We start from the raw sequence: 19,388 nt of genomic DNA on the forward strand, positions 1-19,388 counted from the left end.
CAGCACCTTCCCATTTTCACTGTGAGTGTGGAGCGCATGACCTAACTACAAATCAAAGGTCAGGACAGTGTTTCACAGTACAGGACTGCTTTTCCACTTTGGGGAACACAGGGATTTATGCTGAGGACAGCCAGCAGGAACACACGGAGGCCTGCAGCAGACACACAGCCAACTCTTGATGCCATCAGCCCTTTTCTTAGGGTGATTAGATGACGTTTGTGGCATGACAAGAGCTGGACACCTTGTGACTATATCAGGATTACTCCGCTGCACTTCAGCACCCTAGTTTGTGTGTGGACATGTGAGCACCTTTGATTTTTTTTTTTTCTTCCTTTGACAAGCTGTGTTATCCACAATGAGCCTACCCTAAGGACAGCCTCACCTTTAATATCTTGGGAAGACATCTGCAAAGAGACTCCCTAATGACCTGACCTCCGGGTGCCCATGAACTGCCTTATAGTTGTCACAGTAATTCATGACAGCTGCTTGTTTACACACAGAAATGCCTGTCTGTCCCTATACCGAGGTGGTGCAATGCAAACAGATGTGAGGCAGGTTCCCGGCTTCCTTGGCCAGCTGATAACTCACTACCTGGACACTGATACCTCCAAGGGAAATGACTTTGAGGTTCACTGGAAGATCAGGCGGCCTTGAAAAATTACTGTTTACTTTAAGTCCATGCAACTTTTCAGGGCACGGATTTCCCCTGCAAAGAAGTAGAAATTTATTAATAAACTGAAATAGTTTTCCATAAGAAACAAGGAAGCAGGAATGCTACTAACCTTGAGAACATGAAGACCAGCCTCTTGCTTTTTTTCCTCCCAACGGCAAATTCGATCATCCACTTGACAGCAAGCTTTTAATCTTATGCCACTTGTCAGCAGTAATCATCTCACTTTTTATTCAGAATTTGTGAACAAGTATTCTGTTTATTAGCTTAATAAAACCTCAAACACATAGAGCTACAAATGTCAGGCACCTCAGCACACACTAACACAGGGTTTCCTCCCTATTTCAACCTTCTTTATTCTGGAGAGAAGCCAAGACCACCAGGATTTGAGCTCAATGATGAAGATACAGAATAAAATCATAGAATCAGTCAAATACCGTGATGAGCATGAAATCCCCACCATTCCATCACTTGCACTGTTCTCTTGCTACTTTTACAGCTACTCCTGGCACGCACAGCTCTCGCGCCATACTTACATCTCCTTTACCTCTGGAACATGTCACATATCCTTCACAGGTTGAGAGGTCCTCTTGGCTTCCTTCTCACACACATATCAAATATCTTAATGCAACACTGCAGAAGAGGTTGTCCATGCATCTAGACTATACACAACTTATTTAAATATGCGATTTAAAGTCCCTGAGTTAAACATCACCTCCTTACATCATTTCCCCTGAAGTCATCGCATGCTTTCTGTTACAGCTCACCAGTTAGCACTGTTCTTCTGTAATGGCACCCACAGGTGATGTCACAAGACAAGCCACCCTGTTGTGTCCAAGACAAATTTTGCTAATTCCACCTGGACACAGGTATCAGGACAGCACTTTATAACACACCAGAGGCAAAGAGGCCTCTCTAAACCTCCCTGCAGAAGTTTTTTGTTCCTGCTGCTTGCATTTAAAAGAAAGTTCAGTATTTTGGGCTAAGATAGGAGCTTTTGCCAATTAGAAGCAATTTTCAACAAAACATGACAGAGTACCAACAGCAGAAGTATCAAATGTAAATAAGTTGTAAACATTAGTGACATAGTAGTAGATTCAATTAACATCAATGACCACAGATAGAACTCACAATTCAGAAAGAGCGTTTTGCCGTGAAGTCTTTATGGCTTGACAGAAAGAAAGTTAGATTTGTTTTTGAAATGATTAGTGCAATTTTTTTTTTTATTTGAGAGGTCAGCTATAAGAAGAGTTAAATGGATGAATCCAGTATGACACCTCAACTTCCAAGTTGTTTTTGAACCTGATCTGAAATATGGCACTGGACTCTGATCTAGAGCCAAGGCATTTGTGATCTCAGAAATAAAACCACAGCTATTTTCCCCAGGGAGATGGTGGGGGGTTAAGTTCTTTAAGGGATAATTTATATTTCATATAAAACAGAGCAAAGAAAGCATAGCAGCTTAACAGCATCAGAAGTGCAGCTGTGTGTTTGGCCAGTACCTCTGTAATCCACATATGCAGCTTCACCTAATACATAATTCATTTGGAAAAGTGAATGAAAGGAGAAGTAGGCGGCCTCATTGAATAGATGGGTAACGCAGCATTTGAAAACAGTTCTCCTGGAAATTCAGACTCCTGCAAGGTAACCCTGGGCTTTTACACAAGGCATGGCTACAAACAGCCTGTTCCCCAATAATGTCTGAATTTACATCCTCCTCTCCTGCTATTTCATGCAAAGCAAGAATGAATATCCAAGCTTCTATCCAAAGAAAAAAAACCCAATCAGCGTCACTTTCCTTGACAGTGATAATGGTGTTTATGGAGAATTTTAAAGTAGTGTACACTTTTTTTGGAATCAGAAGTCAAGCTTCAAGACACTTGCCACGTCTTCAACTTTCACCTGAGCTATCCATTCTCTGATCCAGGAGACACCACTGGGTGCTGACACTGCTATTTCCTTACACTTATTGCTTTTACAAGGTATAGTCGTTCCAAGGACACCTAGTTCACAAAAGCATCTTTGCCCTTCCCCTTCATTTCTCTTCCAATATGAGGAACTCCCACTAATCCTAATGGAAGTCAATGTATGCACACACAGGACACAATAGACCTTTTAAGGCTATATGGCTGACCAACAGAAACAGAAAAATACATACATGTAACTGAAATTTTCTTGCATTTAGCAAAGGGTACCAAGTTTTAATTGAGACTCTTCAACTCATTACCCTTATTTTCTTATATCCACCTTTACCCCCTTAATTTATGGGGAAGACTCACTGTGCTTCCCTAAGCAAAACAAGAAATATATCACATCAAGTTTGCTCCATAGACCAAAAGGTTAAAAAAAAAAAAAACCAAAACAAACAAAACCAACCACAAACCCAAAAAAAAAAACCCAACAAAAAAGGACAAACTGGTTCACAGTTAACTATAAATAAAAGTGCAATAAGTGTTCAAGTAGAGTGTAGAGTTTAAGCAAGCTGTACAACCACATTTGGCATAGTCATCTTTTAAAGGCTCTGCGTGGGTCCCTCCCGTTACTGACAGCAGGGGGAAGAGGCTGGATGCTATTAGCTGGTGCTGGATTTACAGGTCCTCGGCCACTGCCTCTCCCACTACCTACATAAGTGTGGCTGTGATTATACGTAAACGGAAATCCACTTGATTCTGGTCCAGTTTGTAAACCATTTCCTAAAAAGACAGAAAAAAGGTTATCACGAGTTCTGTGGGCTGAAATCCATTCACAAACAGGGAACACATAGAATTTGCAGCAACCAGTACACCCCAAGCATCAGAAGGAAAAGCCCTCTGGCATTGCAAGACCCCAAACCACAGCTTACCTTTTCCCCCTCCCTTCCAAACTACCTCCTGTCCATCTCTACCCCTCAACTCTCTTACTAAAGAAGGGTCACAGAGTTGAACGCTGATCCTTTGCCCAGGAGAGAAACCAGAGTCTCATGAAACTAAGGCCAGTGCTTTCAGAAACATGCACTGGCTTGTAGGTCACACACAAAGATGTTCCAGAGAGATAGCAGGGCAGCAGAAATTGAGAAAGCAGCAGCAGAAAAGCAGGCTACACAAAGCACACAGAAACAGAGAGCTGCCTTGTGAAATCCAGACATAGAAGCAACTCAGCACCAAGTTCTCATGAACTTGAGCCTCATAAGCATTGCTGCTCATGTTTTGTTGGTAGAAAGAGCTGAAAAGGCAGAATGACAGGACACATGGGGAGAGAAGGAAGAGACAGAAGGAAATTGCATTTAAAGACCACGCAAGAAGCAGCAAGAGGAAAAATAAAAAGTTTCAGAACATCTGCAGGAGTGCAAACAGATGTCCAGCACCCAAAGCAGGGACACCAAGGAGGTACCAACACACCAAGTGGGCTAAAAGCCTGTGCTGAGGAAAGACTGGCCTGGAAACTTTGCCCTGCTTTGCTCAGAATCATTGATTTTCAAAGGAAGAGAAAGAGCTCTGAAGTAAAATAACAGAAATGAAAACCATGTTGCTAAAGAGGAAGCAGCTGGGCACTGAAGTGACACAGAGCTTTTTAACAGCAAGTTAAATCCATTGCTATCATCCACCAGAAGAAATTAGCTATACAGCACCAGGTACTAAGCCTGGGCATCATGCAGGCAGGCCATCGCTACAGTTCCCTCGCACTTTACACTCGAGTCTTTGAAACATTTACTTATTGAAGATTCAATGTCTAAATACATCACAAAAATGAGCCAGGCGGGTCAAATATGGGAATTCAGATTACAGCCATGTCTGTTTTAGGGAGCAAACCTGGCAGGAAAGCCAAGGTGACTGGCAAGATTAAAATAAATAATTTTTAAAGCCAAGGTCTCAGGTGGTATAAAAAACCAGAACTTCAAGTGCTGCAAAAACTCTTTGAAAGGCTCAAAATAATTTAGTATTAAGTCAAGTCCTTTCACATGATACAGGCACCTTGAATATTCTGATTTCTTCCTCTTCTAGGCAGAAAAATCCTGAAACCATTACTCAGGAAATGTTGATGTTTGTGTGTGTGCAGGTTCAGACCTCAGTTTAAAAGACTTTTTAGAGCACAGTGCACTTTTACCCCAGAGTAGAGAATCCTTAGCAAGTTAAATTTCTTTTTATTCCATTAAGTGTTTATCATTCTTTCACAAAATTAAAAACTTACCCAGTGGCCCAAAAGCACAAGAACCCATATTACTTGATGCAGAACTATTATTCTGTTCACCCTGTGCCTTCAAAGAAATGTAAAAAAACAAAAAGACAAGACATGGATCAGAGAGAGAAATTTCACATTTTTACAGAAAAGAGCTGATTATTTTTCCTGCGTTCTTATAGTGGCTCCACATGGAATTTATCTGCTACTCTAATTATAGGCTCATTTTTGTCTATATATCACTTCAAGTCCATTTTTCCAGAGGAGTCACATCTGATCACAGCCTAGTGTGAAGTATTCAGAACAAAGAACACTTTATGCCAGAAGCCTCAGGCAAGTTTAACATACCAGTTTGTTCTGCCCGATGTGTTCCGAGTTGGGCTCACTGAAGTTTGGCACTTCTGAGTATACCATGCAGAACCTGGGAAGAAATTAGGATTATGAGTAAGCTCTAAAGCCATTTTTGAACAGAGATCTCAACTCCACAACTCAAAGAGCATTATGTTTTCGACATAGCCCATCACCTAGAAGTAACTAACCCAGGCCCCGCTGTTCAGAGTATCCATGGGTATTAAAAAGCACTTTGATCCCTTTATAGGATTAGGTCTCTAGGGAAAACTTACACACTTCCACACTATGGAGTGTCCCATTAATATAACAGCACAGAGGGCTCCAAAACTGGGAGTGAAATCCAAAGCATCCTTTTCCACTCAAGTGGACTACGGAGGAACAGGGCCACCAACTCACCAGGTGGAAATTTTGGCAGAGGGGAAGAAAGATTTGCATCATGAGGCAGCTTGGACTGGTTAAGCAGAAATAGAGCTTCTACCTCCTGCTGGGAGGCACAAAGCCCAGGAGGACTTGCCTTACTCCAGCCTGCTGGAGAGTCACTCCGCAAGACTTCTGAGGCAACAGCTTTACACCAACAAAAACCTGCAGGTCATCCCTCACAAAAATCGAGCTGAGCATTGGGCATTTTTGAAACTATCCAACAAGTCACCACCCTTCCCTGATGACTATGAGGCCTCCCACCGCACTTTGTGCAATAGAGGAACTACTCTTCTGGTTAGAAAATGCAGCTATTTTTCCTGTTGGCTGTCAAGTATGTTACTCATGTTTGTTCTTAGTCAGGAGGAGTGTCCGCCTCAGTTTGTGGGCAGTTTAAAGAAGGTTTAATGACGCCTACTCCTGTTTAGATATGATTCACTGGAGTCACTTTTGTCTTCCTTTGCACTGCTTGTCTCTAAAGCATGATACACACACACAAGGCTTTCACCAAAATAGTTATTCCAGCTGAGGCCTAGGTAAGCAATGCAGGTTAAAAGTCCCTTGTCATTTATAGCATTCTCTTCCTTTAAAACCCAGACCTGTACCATGACGGAGGAAGATTTTCCTCAACATACCTAGAAACCAGAGCGCGTCAGAGCTCATTTCCATAATAGCATGTAAAAAGTTACACCATGGTTGCCTGTACCACACCTATCCATGACAAATCAAGAGGCTTTGCTGCCCTCACTTCCATTTACTAAGACCCACCATGTCTTATACTTACCCACAATGCTCTGCTGAGAACACGACATAACACAGCAAGTACAAACATGCAATACTTACTCCCCAATTTTATGCAGCTCGCCTCCTCGTCCTGTGTAAAGCGTCAGGCATCCCTTCCACAAAGATGCGTACCTGGCCCAAGAAGGGAGAAGGAAATCAGTGTCTCTCAGCAAATGAGAAATATCACCGTTGGAAAAACAAAGCAGAAGCATGCTACCTTCCAAAAGTTAATATTACATAGCAACACAAATGGACTAAAAAGAATCCCCCAAGGACTCCAAAATTACCATGCTAACATTTTATAGATCCCCATGTTTCACTTCTAGCAAAAGCTACTGGAAGCTCAGCTGACTCCTTTGGCAATTCCAGGATATCAGCCAATTATTTTGAGACTGGATGCTCTTTCCTTGGCTGGAGCAGCCCTTATGACTGTTCCTGCAGAGGAAAGGCATCTTGCCAAAAGCAGTATCTGTGTTGCCATTCACTGACAACTCTCAGTTCTGCTTTCAGCAGGAGCCAGGAAGAATTACCTTTGTTCACTGGAGAATATAAATACTGCTACTGAATATGTATAATACGAAGTGCTTACTTTTTTAGTGTAGGTCCTTACCAGATATTTTTGTGAAGGCACAAGTTTGACCATCATGTTCCAAGTGACATACAGAAATACAGTGAACACACTTTTTGATTGCAGAACTTACAAAACAGCAGGACTGCACTCTAGACTTTAGAGTGGCACTTGACTTCAAGCACTGGAATCTGAGTTATGCAAAACTTTCTCTATAGTCGTTCCTTTCAGTGAGGGGCATCATGTACGTGGAAAAAAGAATGAAAACACAGACCAGAAACCCAGGTGCAATGCAAGGGAGTTTACAGGAATATGGGTGTCTTCTAGCAAAGGAAATCGGAAGCCCCAGCAATTGCACTCTCGGGAGTCAGAGATAATCTGGACAAGTCACCACTTCCTTATGCTTTGGGTCTATCTCTGGAACACAGATAACAAACCTTCCTTGAGCCCTTTGCCTTATCTGCTGAGACTGGGAGTCATCGGCTGCAGCCAGGAGGAGTCAGGTTGGTGGAACAGAACCATAATGCCAAATGCACTGATAACCTTCTTGGTACTTCGGCATGAGCAGCAAAGCATCATTATCTAGTGCCTGTGTCAGGAGTTCTCCATCCAGAAAGAGGATTAAAGCTCTTCATAATGCTACCTTTCACTTTAAAGATCCCCTCTACAATTAAAATAAGCGGCTAGTTGGACAGCCTTGTGGCAAAGCACTAAGGAAAAGACCCACCAAATAATAAATCTAAGTTAAACATACATTTACTGGGACAGGACCCAGCAAATCATAGGACTGACAACCTACAGCACAAAGTTATTCCATGTACACAAGCATTTGTTTTTGTCTCAGAAAGTGCTGGCCATAAAGCATTGAACTCCAGAACTAACTTCAAATGTACAAATTAACTGCAGCAGCTTCCTGTAATGAGTTAATCAGCCAATGACAAAAATCAGCAACAGTGTCTGCTTTTGCAGAGGAATGCATCTACAGCTTGAAATTCAGCAGAAAAAAAGGACTTTCTTCATGTGGGGCCTAGCTAAGCTTTTCTGCTTGTAGCAGTGAGCATCCTGTGCTGAAAAGTCAAATTAGCCTATAGAGCTGAGATTTACCTGCCTTGCAATGGCAACATCACACACTCAAATTAATCCTATTTGAGGATAAAACTGTGTTTGGAGAAACTTGTATGCCAGCGTGAGGGCATTTTTCTTGAGATGAGAGCCAAACTAGAACGTATTTAGCTTTAGCCATTTTCAACTCCCTACGCAGTCCTAAGTGAGCATGCAATTCACGCAAATGAAGGCATGACTTAGCCACCCACCAGGAACAGTGATGCCAGTTCAGAAATTTAATTCATGCAAGCCAAACACAATTTTGACATGAAGGGATGCAACAACCATCCCATTTGTTGCACCGAAGCACCCGAGCAGCTACAGTAAGCCAGTCACAGAGTACAGTAACTCTGCTGAACAAAATCGCTATTAATTTGTTTCAATGTCTTTGTGTTGGCCCAGAACTCTGGTTTAGTTCCACCCATCTCAGCGTCCCAGCACCCCACGTAATCCAGCTTCCCCAGAACCACCTCTGCTGAGAAATCAGTCTGGTTCTTCATGTAAAAGGACATTTGCATAGGAGGAAGCAGCAGTGGTTTTTAGTGGCAAGGGGCATCCAATTTCACTTCAAAACCAGGAATTACACTCAAGTGAGCAACTTAGAAGCAGCTCAGTTAGCAGTTCCACTGCGTAACCTTCTATATACTTTTTCATGAAAACAAATTAAGATGACCTTACACATGCTGTAGTTCCACCATCTCCTGGTGTGCTGTTGGCCAAGGGATCAGTGTAATGGATTTTTAGGTGTAACCTAACTGGCAGGAAGAACTCAAACTGACTATTGCTTTGCTACTGACAATTCAAGCGACATGGAAAAGGATCTGCAAACTGAAACTAGTGTACTTTCACACTGATAATAAATGTTTTTTTAAAAAAAGATAAACCAGCTCTCTGAAATAAATGAACCACACATAACGAAACTAACACACTACACAGTGCAGCCCTAGCATTAATTTTTATAGGGAATTTGACAAGCTGCTCCTTTTCTGCCTGTCATTTTTGTTAACTCCACTGCAAGGGAAAGCAACTTTTCTGCATGAGACATTAATCATCCCCTCCTTCCACTAAGGAGCTGACTGCTAGAGTCAAGAATTGGCTGTAAAAATAAGAACGTGCTTGATTTACAGACCAGACTGTTGCACTACCCTCTCGTCCCCAAACAAGAAGTATTTTCCTGAGGAGTTTTTCTCTTAAGCCGAACCAAGTCTCTTCAACACCACCTCCTCTTGAAAACAAGCCCTTCCTAACCACTGACTAGAGCGTGTGCTCACGGTGAGCATGTTCTGGGGTGGAGGGGGAGGTTTTTAATTTGGGAAGTGATCTCAGGGCGCTGCCTGGGTCACAAGCCGGGGGCGAGCTGTGCCATCCGTGCCCGCGCACAGCCCCGCACCCCGGTGACAAAGGGCTGCCCCGGGGAAGCCCCGGCCCCATACGCACCCTTTGGTCAGGCGGATGATGTCCCCCGGCTGGATGAGGCCGCCGATCTCGTCCCACACGGAGATGGTAATGCTGCCCGTCTTGTCCGCCACTTTGCAGGACCTCACTTCGTGCCCGTCCTTGGTCTTGGTGACTCGCCCTGCGGGGAGAACGGCGGCTCAGGGGGGGTCGGGGCGGGACACGGTCCCGCCACCCCCCCCGCAACGCGGGACACGCGTGGGCGGCCCGGGGGTGGGGCGTGCCGGGCGCCACTTACCGATCTCCAGCACAATAAAGACGACATTTAAGTTTTTCAATCCGGGTTTTATGTCTTTTATGAGGTGGTACGTGTCGCTCGCCGCGCTCATGCTGCGGCCGGCGCGGGGGATAGGGCCGGCGGGGCGGGCCGAGCCCGCATCCCGCGGCGGGGAAGCGGCAGCAGGAACGCGGGGCCGGGCAAAGGGGCGCCGGCAGCCCTCCCAGGGGACGGGGACACAAGCACCGAGGGGCTGCGCGCTGACTGTTCGACCCCCACAGCTCCCCTCTCCCCACGACACCACCAACACCACACACCGCCACCCTCCTGCTCCCGCCGGCACTGGGACGCACATGTGCGCTGCGCTCCGCTTTATACCAGCCGGGCGGGCCCACCTCAGCCACCGGGCGGGGGGGAGGGCGGTGCCGAATGGAACTGTCCGGGGTACGTGGAGCGCCGCGACTGGGCAGCGGGCGGGCGCGAGCCGGGCCCGCGCGCTGATTGGGCCAGCGCCGCCGCCATCTTGTCCTTGTCGGTGCGGGGCCGCCATGGCCGGGCCGGGGCCGGGCCGGCCCGCCGGCTGCTCGCCGGGCTTGCTGCCTCGCCTGTCCCCCCAGAACGAGCCCGGTACCGCCCCGCTGTGCGGCCGGCAGCGGGCACAGGGGCGTTAGGGAGCGACACGCCTCCTTCTCACGCCAGTTTAAGGCCCAGTCGTAAGACGGAGATGGGGCTTGTCCTAGAGATTCGTTGGAGGGTGATTCCGCAGCGGTTCCGGGTTCCTTCCTTGGGGGAAAAAAAAAAATAAATAAAATTCGGGGAATATGGGCTAATTGGGCTGTCTCTGGCGAGCAGCAGAGGCTGCCGAGCAGGAGGGTGGGTGTGCAGGGCCGGCCCGCGGGTGTGCAGGGCCGCACCGCGTTTGGTCGCTGCCAGCAGCACATGCGGTGGGCACATGGAAGGTCTGCAGTCGCGTGGTTCAATGCTTTGAAGTTTTCCGTGCCAGAAGCGTGAGGCCAAGGCACTGAGAGGGCCATAGAAGCACCTTGAGTTCTGCCAGGATCCATGTGCCCAAGCTTGGCTGCTTGGGTCAAACATGAGGGGAATGCACCTTCTTCGGGGGAAGGCCAGCGGGTAGGACAGGGCCCGCAGCCTTGCGGCATCCTTGGCTGGGGAGTTCTGGGGAGAGTTCCCTGCCACAGGACAGCCCAGAGGTGTGCACGGGGATCTGTAACACAGCTCTCCTCCTTAGGAAAGGAAGCAGAGCATGTTCACTTTGCTTCTCCTTTCCAGAGCCAGGCATAGCTAGCTGGGCTTTCCACTTTGTGAGCAGCAATCTGTCAGTGGCAGCAGCTGTGAAATGCTTGGCTGCACGTTCTGTCACACTGGAGCTCTGCTCCAGCAAACGTTGTGCAATGCTTATGCAGGCAAATTGAAACACATCAGATCCCATCTGAACACAATAAAACTTTTTTTTTTTTTTTAATTGTGAGAGTGCTCAAAAACTGGAGCAGGTTGCCCAGAGAGGTTTTGGAGTCTCCATCCATGGGGATATTCAAAACCCAACTGGACACCATCCTTGGCAACCTGCTCTAGATCACCCTCCTCAATGGAGGCTGGACTAGGTGATCACAAGAGGTCCCAGCCAACAACATCAATTTGGTGATTCTGTGAAATATTTCCTATCTGTCTTCTCAAATGTGAAAAGAGATGTGGAGCTCCAGAAATCTTGATGAATGGAGCAGGACAGCAAGGTCCCAAACTCCCTCTGGATCCAGAAGGGACTGGGACTGTGTTGGAAAGACAGAGCCAGTCATCTTCCTGTTATTACCCGGGACATACACATTCCTTCCAGATTCCTTTTAAGGCAGCGTTTACAGTGTGTGTTCTGCCATTGATGAACAGTTTTGCTCTGTTTATTTCACAAAGAGACACTTAAAAGAGTCTTGCTCATATTTTTTTAATCGCCATTCCAATTGCCAGCCCTTGGTATTATCCAGCAGTGATTGAATGACTCCTATTTGCTGTGAAGGTGACCTGCAAAGCAAATAGTTTTTTTCTCCCTCGCTTCTTTATAAAGGAACTAGAATTATTATTAATTCAAGTTGTTTTTCTAGTGTCTTCTTTCCTGCTTCTTTTTTAACCTCAGAACCGTAAGGCCATCAAGTCACGGCCGTGGGTGACGAAAGCGCCAGCTTTCTGACCTCCTTGCTGGGGGTGTAGTCACTGTTCCGCAAACAGGAGGAGCAGGAGAGCTTTGATGCGGGTGTGTCTTCAGCCACAAGAGCTTCCAGAAGATTCTCAAATACCCTGTAACAACAGACAGGCCTAAAAAGAAGTCTGGAAGCCATGACAGCAAGATACGGGGGGAAGAGAGAAGCAAGAGATGCATTATCAGTATCTGGGGTTCCTGCAATAACCTAGTCTTAAAAAATAATGCTAAGGAGCACTGACTGCATGAGTGGGTCACACCAAAACTCTGCAGTTCCCAGGAGCAACAGGGAGCATGTCGAATAAATTGTGTGACTGCAGCCAAGGCGGGTACCTTTCCGTGGCTGCGGGTGCTGCGCAGTCAGCGTCTCACCACACCAACCGAATTTAGCCCGCGATGAATGTCTGCAGCAGGGGTTCCACTGATGGAGTTAAATCCGTTTCCAAGCTCATTTGCTTGCTGCGGAACATTTTTTCTTCTGTGTGCAAGAGATGTGTTTGTAGGCTAAGACTCCTGGGGAGGTTTCAGGCCAAAGCAACAATCAGGGTTGAGTTGTTAAAAGAGTTCTCAGCAGTCACAAGTCTGGCAAAAATCCTGTGCATCTCAGCAGGGCTGGGATTCCACCCTCTGGCTTTAGTGGAGTTACGCCAGCAGAGACATTGGTCCAAACTCCCCCTTTTCTTTTGGTTGCTCGATATTCAGTGCTACTGGAGTCCCAGCGCAGATCTTCCTGCAAGAAACCTGCCAGCAAGAGCTGATGTTTAATATTTTATTGTACTCAAAGATTAAAAATGTATGGAAGCCTCCAAACGCCACCTTTAACCAAGCCTTACCACGTGACTACCATACGTCTGACAAGCTCCTGAATTAAGGCACAGTTTCAGTCAGCTGGTTTTTTTAACAATGATGACACTTCAGCACCCATTTAACAAGCTGGCAGCCTGTCTGGCATTCTGGAGACCCCCAAAAACAAGTGGTTTGGTGCCTTCGGCATTTCTTGAGCAGCTGTTGGGGTCAGGATGTCCCCAAGGAAAGTTGAATGACTCCAGGGGAAGCCACGCAGGTTTGAGAGGAACTTCAGCCCAGAAGCCAGCGGGACAGATGCGGTGGAGAATCCACACTCGGGTTCAGAGTAGTTTCGTGCATCTGGTCCTGCTCCCGGCTCAGAACACAGACCCGATGTGGGGCAGTTTTAGTACAATTTTCTTGCTCAGCTGTGATGCTGGGCTTGGACCAGAGGAATTTGAGTCTAAATTCGTCCCATACATATGGAGAACATAGGAACTGGTGCCTCAGCTTTTCAATTAGCGCTCCAAAGGACTATGCACAACAAGTCTTAGAGAACATGGGGCTTCAGAATTGCTGTTTCTTGCATCTCCGGCAAGTGCTATAGCAAAAACCAGACCTCACAGCCTTGCTCCTTCATCAGACAGGTTTAAGTGCAGATGGAGGGATTAGCACTTTCCCATTGTAGGTGTGCCAGAATAACCTCCACTCCACAAGGACACCAGTCCCAGTCACCTAAACCAGTACAGTAACTAGTTTTTTCATAGGGAAAATAAGATACCTTCCTATCGGTGATAGCCAGGGGAGGCAACATTTCAAAAAGGCTTTGTAAATGCATTCTCCTGTTGCCAGCCCTGCCTCTGCCAGGGGTGATTCCTGCACCCACCACTTTGTCCCATGACACCCCCGGGGCAGCAACACATGTCCCAAGACATGAGGGGGATCTCGTAACTCTTTCCACCCCAGGAAGGGTTTTGCTTCTCACCAAGTGCCTGGAGGAGGTAATGCAGACAGACCACATCACCCTGGCTCCGGAGAGGCTGATGGGCTGGAAGCTCAGTGTTGGTTTTGCATCATCTGACCTTCAAAAGAAAAAGGGGATTTACATCCAAGAAGGAGGCTTTGAAGATTTAATTTGGTTTGGATTTATTTTTTGTAAAGAAGATTTGGGTTTCTTTGGGTTTTGTTTTGTTTTGTTTATTTCTGCAGCAGTATTTGCTTTTTCCTAAAAGTTTGTTAGTGGTCTTAACAATATGGGCTTCTACCTTTCTTAAACCTTAATAAGCGATAGAGTGTGTTAGAGATGGAAAAAACCCTGATCTTCCCACAGGTCTGTTCCATAGGCAGAGAAACCACGTTTTTGTTCGTGCTGCCACAGAGCTGCATGAAAATGTGCTGACCCCCAGCCTGCCCCAGGTAGTCACCACCTCTCTTCTGGATCTGTCCGCTGCATTCCTGTTGGGTGAACAGCTTCACTAATGAGTCAGAAGCAGCTGCAATACCTGGTGGAAAAAAAGGGGAGTGCGGTGCTGGGATGAGTAACTGTGGGAATGAAAATTATAGCCCTACCCTCTGCACCAGGCCGACAACGCGGCCATGATGTGGCTTGTATAGGGCAGGTGCAGGGCAGGGAGCAAGTGCCTCTCTGCAAAAGAGCGTGTAGACACAGTCTCAGTTGTTTAGCTCTGTGTTAGCAGTGAAAAAAACAAACCCTAAGCGGACTAAACAAATCTCATCGTGGCAAAGGGCTTCATAAATTACTAATTCAGCCTCCTGCAGGCTAATAGGGAATCAAGCTGTTTACCTCAGAGCACGACACATTTTTCTTTCTTGCCGTCTCCCTGTGGCACCTGTAGATGTATTCTGATGTGCAAAGCTGTGTGTCAGTGACTAATGAGTACCTAGCAGATTTCCATAGGCTGCACATTATCACTCCTGTTTACAACATCAGGAAAAGACCTAAGAACCCTCCACCTGGGCCAAAAAGGGTCAGCAGATTAAAAAAATGTTATTTCAAAACAACAAGCCTGGCAGTGTGGCACATTTCAAGTGCCACTAGCAACACAAAGAGGTTTTGTACCACAGCTTTTGGATTTCTACTTCTATTGTCTGACCATATATAAAATTGACATTCCCACCTGGATGGGATAACAAAGGAAACCGTTCCTTCTGAAAACCACTGATGCATGGGAAATCACATGAGTGCTCTAAGCAGTCCTTTCTGATGACCATCTCTGGAAAGATGCTGCTTAAGATAAACCAAGTTGTTGTTTGGGATGTTTTACAACAGAAAATAAAATTTTTTAAAAAGCCTAACTCATAGTGATAAGGTGTTTGTAAGAGCCATTCAGTCTGTACTGTTGCACAGTGTTGTGTTACAGTGTGGGAGGAAATGGAAAAATAAACTGAGTACAGATAAGCTTCCTAGGGCTTCCCAGCTCTTGGAGGTACTGATGACTGACACGTCGTTCAGAAACACAGATTCTGGGATATTCCCAAATCCAGGCAAGGCAAATCAAAAAAGGACCATCCACACTGCAAGTTACTCAGAAATGGATTTTGCCATTTGAGTTCAGCTCAGGAGGGCGGCATGGCCGAGCTGCTCTAGCATTGCACAAATGGGGACGGAGCCGTCCGGCTCCTTATGATCGCGCAGAAACCCCAGGCACGAAAGCTGTGCAACAGGCTCTCGGGTTTCCAGCCTCAGTCATCAGCTGCAAACTGCCCGCTGATCATTCCATCCTGGCATCTTACGCCTACATTAACCTTTAGAGGTCTGATTTAGTTCTCACTGCAGCGCCTGGGAGCTCCTCCGAGACGGTAGTACCAGGGGAGTGGGTACCACACAGTCGAAGTGGATTTTGCCCACACTTAAAAAAAAAAAAAAAAAGAAAAAAAAAAAAAGAAAAGACTTATTGGATATCTCAGTGAATGCAGCTTCACTTTAGGAGAGAGGAGAGTGACTCCTGACTGGGACTGCTGGGGAAGTGGTTATCCCAAGGCATCAGATGCCTTCACGGCTTTAATTTAATTTTATTTCATATTTGCCAATTGGGTGCATTTCTGCTACTGTAAAACTTGTACTGCTGTGATATAACTACTGTTTGTGTTCTGTTGGGTCTCCATGACCAATAAAAGGCTTTAATAATAGTAAAATATTACTGCCTTCATGTTGTATAGAAAGTCACTACATTCCTTTCCTGTTACTTTTGGATATATATACAGGAGAGCTGAAAATTCAGTTCTTGTAAGGACTAATTTTTTCTGGGTTTTTAACCATGAAGATGCTGGTGCTGCCAAGTATACTCTTCCTGTTGAGGATATATTTAAAGCATTTCTAAGACTCTCCTCTTTACTGCAGGATGGTATTACGCAGTACTTGGTAAAATATATTTTCTGCAAAAAGAGTAATTAATTATTGGAATTAAACTTAACAAGCAAACAAATAAAAAAGGTCTTATCTAGTTGGAGGACCAAAAGTTGTTCAATTTGCAGTTGTATTATCTATAGATGCAGTCGTTTCATTAAGTTCTCCAGTCAAGCTAGACAATACGGAAATCTTGGCATGCAAGAAAATTATTTTGTATTACATATATTTCAACTTTCTTTTATAATTTATAAAGAAATAGAAGAGCATCAGTCCAACTGTTTTACGTAAGTCATCCTTCTGTGGATACTGCCCTCCACCTGATACAATCTGAGGGTTGTGCCTGGCACCTTGAACTCCAGGAGGAGCCAATCCTCAAAAATTCCACCCAGCCATTGCAAAAAAAAAAAACCAAAAAACAAACCAACCTCAGGCTCTGCTCCAAAGGCTGAATATGATAGCAAGAAAAATATGAATGAGGCTACTTCAGATTTGAAACTTGGTCCTCTTTTTCTCACACATATTTGGAAGGATTAACTGTAGTGTCAATGACAACAGTGGAAAAAATGGGATTTTCTAAGTGGCAACCACCTGAAGACTCCAGGTGACCTGGCAGAGCCTTTGCTGGCAGGTGACCTTGAGCCTCGAGTGCAGTTCTTGCTATGGTGACTTGCTTCATACGATAAAGGCTTCGGCGTAATCGAAGTCTTCATCTATTGGACATGTCTGTACCTGGGCTTCAGTGTGAAAGATTAAAGCCAACATGGTTTTCTTATCGAAGTTTTGTCTTCCTCCTTCTGCAGCAGTGTTTTAGGTCCTGCTGGGTTCTCTGATTTTTCCTGTGTCAAGGAGTTTTTCCAGTAAGCTAGACTACAGATTTGTTAGGCTACTGTTTCGTACACTCTTAAAATATTGTTAGGTAAACTAAAACAAAATCCTAGAAAAACACACCACTTATCTTGCAATACTGATGAAACAAATAGTATTTTGTACCAGTGTAGTGTCTTGCATTGGATAGAATCCAGCCATATTATCTATGGTATATTAAACTATTGAAATGACTGTAAAGTAATAGATATTACATTTGGTTAAGAGATGAGGAGATATTAAGGAAACTGGGTACAGTCCCAGTCTGGGACTTGCTAGATTTGGGGGAAAATTCTGTATTTCCCCAGATGTGTTGCAATGTTTCCCATATTCAAGCTCATTTTTATCTCATGATACAACAAGTTCTTAAAATGTCCACATAAGCCAGGTTTTAACCAGATGTTACTTTCAGAAGCTTAGTGCCACTTTTCTGGTTTTGAAAGCCAGCCCTATATTTGTACTATAATGAAACTGCAACACATACATGCTATTTAAAGAAAACCCCCTGATGACATTTGCCAGCCCAGCTACCAAGGTGGAATCCTCACCATTCCAGCACACCGTCCCTGCAGAACCACGGCGTCCTCTCTTCCCTGCTCTTTGTTTTTCCAAAGCATGTCTGTGCCAACATGACTGGATTTCTTTTCCAGCCAGATATGAATGACTTTTCCTACCACAGTTAACTTCCCTAGAGTTAGGAACCATGACGTTTACATACATTTATCCCAATCAATATTGCTCTATTTCTGAGCAGGAATACCAGTAAGTCCTGAAGAAAGGGAGGGAAAAATCCCATTGTTGTATTAGCTATTTCAGATTCTCTCTCTTTTAAAATTCTTTTATCCTCCACTTCTGCATTCACTGAATTCAGTGGTCACTACCCTAGATAACATACATCTCAACTTTGCAGCTCTCCTTAATTAGCATGTAGCAGAGCAACACATAATTAGCAGTAAGTACTGTCTGCTTTCAGCCAAATGATGCACTGGGGCAGGGTGCAGAGAGCTCACGTGGAGCCTATGTTGCACAAGCTGCTCCGTACTGGGGTGATGGTCACGCAGGGTCTTCTCCTGGGAGATCTCATCAGATGCAGGTGACCCAACACACAGAAGTGTAAGAATGACGTCAGAGCATCACTTTGATAGCCGCCCTCTGATTTCAGGGAGTTGATGTGGCATGGAGGTGTCTGCTGTGCAAATTGCTGACCCTCAGAACATGGTGCTCACGTCTGGGCAGCCGTTGGCCTCCATGTTAAACCCAAAGTCACTGAGCTTGGCCCGGTGGCCATCAGCGCTGAGCAGCACATTCTTGCACTTGAGGTCCCGGTGCACCAAGTCGTGGTCGTGCAGGTAGGACACGGTGCCCACCACCTGCGCAAAGATGTCCCGGGCCCTGGGGACACAGGGCAGCTTCCCCAGCTGCTGCACCAGCTTCAGCAGGTTGGTGGCTGCTGCCTCCATCACCACGTAGAGCTTCCCATTGCAGAGCTCAATGACCTCAAAGATGTGCACGATGTTGGGGTGCCGGATCTAGCGCATGATGGAGAGCTCCCGGGGCAGAAACTTGTACATGACGGTTGAGGGGAGCCATTGCCGGTCCACCACCTTGATGGCCAAGGGGCCCTTGTACTTGTTGGAGGTGGCCGCTTTCACCTTGGAGAAGCTGCCCTCCCCTAATGTGTGACCCAGCCTGTAGCCCAGCTCACGGAGGTGCTTTTCTCCTGCGCTCCTTCTTGGCATGACGTGTGATCCTGACAGGCTTAAGCGAAGCTGGAGATTTCTTCCAGGATTTGAAAGCTTCAATATATGGACATCCAAAGGGTAGTTCTCTTGCCAAGGTGCAGCAGCTCATGGCAGACGGAGCTCCCAGCTCTCCTGCATCCCACCGTTGCCATGGCAGCGTGGAGAATGAACACCTTAGTGCTTATTAGGTTCCACAAAGCATTTCCCATGTGAATTGGGCTGTGCAGTCACAAGCACAGGACTGTTAAACCATCATGGTATGGAAATGAGCAATGGCCACAATTGCATGAAACTCAAAAAGCTGGGAGAGTGCTCATTGTCTTTGCACATTGACTGTCCCTGTTTAGGGCTTCACCTCTTGGCTCCCGAACATTCCAATAAGCAGTGTCTGCAACGTGGGGACATCAGGTTAACAGACATCCTTTACCTTTGACAAAGGAGCCCTCCTCTCTTTCCACCCCTGTTACAGTAATTCCTTTAATATTTACCCCCCACACAGTGTTTATTCTGTGGTCAGAAAGGAAATTCATCTGCCTTGCCTGTGCCTGCGACCCCCTGGAGCTGCCAGCAGTGAATGTAAACTCCAGCCTGACCTCCTGGCTCTATAAAGCCCGTTGCCCTGGATCACGCTTCACTGCTTTAATTTTTTTAGGATTCCACAGATGCCAAAAGCAATCTTAGTTTACATTAGAGGCAG

The 19,388-nt window shown here is 45.7% G+C and overlaps 1 protein-coding gene and 1 pseudogene across 1 annotated transcript; both read right to left on the bottom strand.

The window, feature by feature from the left end:
- Nucleotides 1-930: 930 nt before the first annotated feature.
- Nucleotides 931-10,049, bottom strand: NABP1 (nucleic acid binding protein 1). The gene is made up of 6 exons (XM_065637726.1): nucleotides 9,742-10,049; nucleotides 9,486-9,624; nucleotides 6,437-6,508; nucleotides 5,174-5,246; nucleotides 4,838-4,904; nucleotides 931-3,363 (listed from the first exon to the last, which is right to left on the bottom strand). The coding sequence occupies exons 1-6, from the start codon at nucleotides 9,830-9,832 to the stop codon at nucleotides 3,176-3,178; spliced, it is 630 nt and encodes a 209-aa protein (XP_065493798.1). The 5' UTR covers nucleotides 9,833-10,049; the 3' UTR covers nucleotides 931-3,175.
- Nucleotides 10,050-10,410: 361 nt separating this feature from the next.
- LOC135990158 (testis-specific serine/threonine-protein kinase 6-like) lies at nucleotides 10,411-18,688 on the bottom strand (annotated as a pseudogene).
- Between the last annotated feature and the right edge of the window lie 700 nt (nucleotides 18,689-19,388).

This window comes from Caloenas nicobarica, chromosome 6 (assembly GCF_036013445.1).
Source record: "Caloenas nicobarica isolate bCalNic1 chromosome 6, bCalNic1.hap1, whole genome shotgun sequence".
NCBI lineage: Eukaryota > Metazoa > Chordata > Aves > Columbiformes > Columbidae > Caloenas > Caloenas nicobarica.

What these genes read in the sequence shown, in the direction of transcription:
- NABP1 (XM_065637726.1), bottom strand. Translation starts at nt 9,832, where the DNA reads ATGAGCGCGGCGAGCGACACGTACCACCTCATAAAAGACATAAAACCC. An exon ending in ATCATCCGCCTGACCAAAGG is followed by an intron (nt 6,509 to 9,485) that starts GTGCGTATGGGG and finishes TTCTTGGGCCAG; the next exon opens with GTACGCATCTTTGTGGAAGG. An exon ending in ACATCGGGCAGAACAAACTG is followed by an intron (nt 4,905 to 5,173) that starts GTATGTTAAACT and finishes ATTTCTTTGAAG; the next exon opens with GCACAGGGTGAACAGAATAA.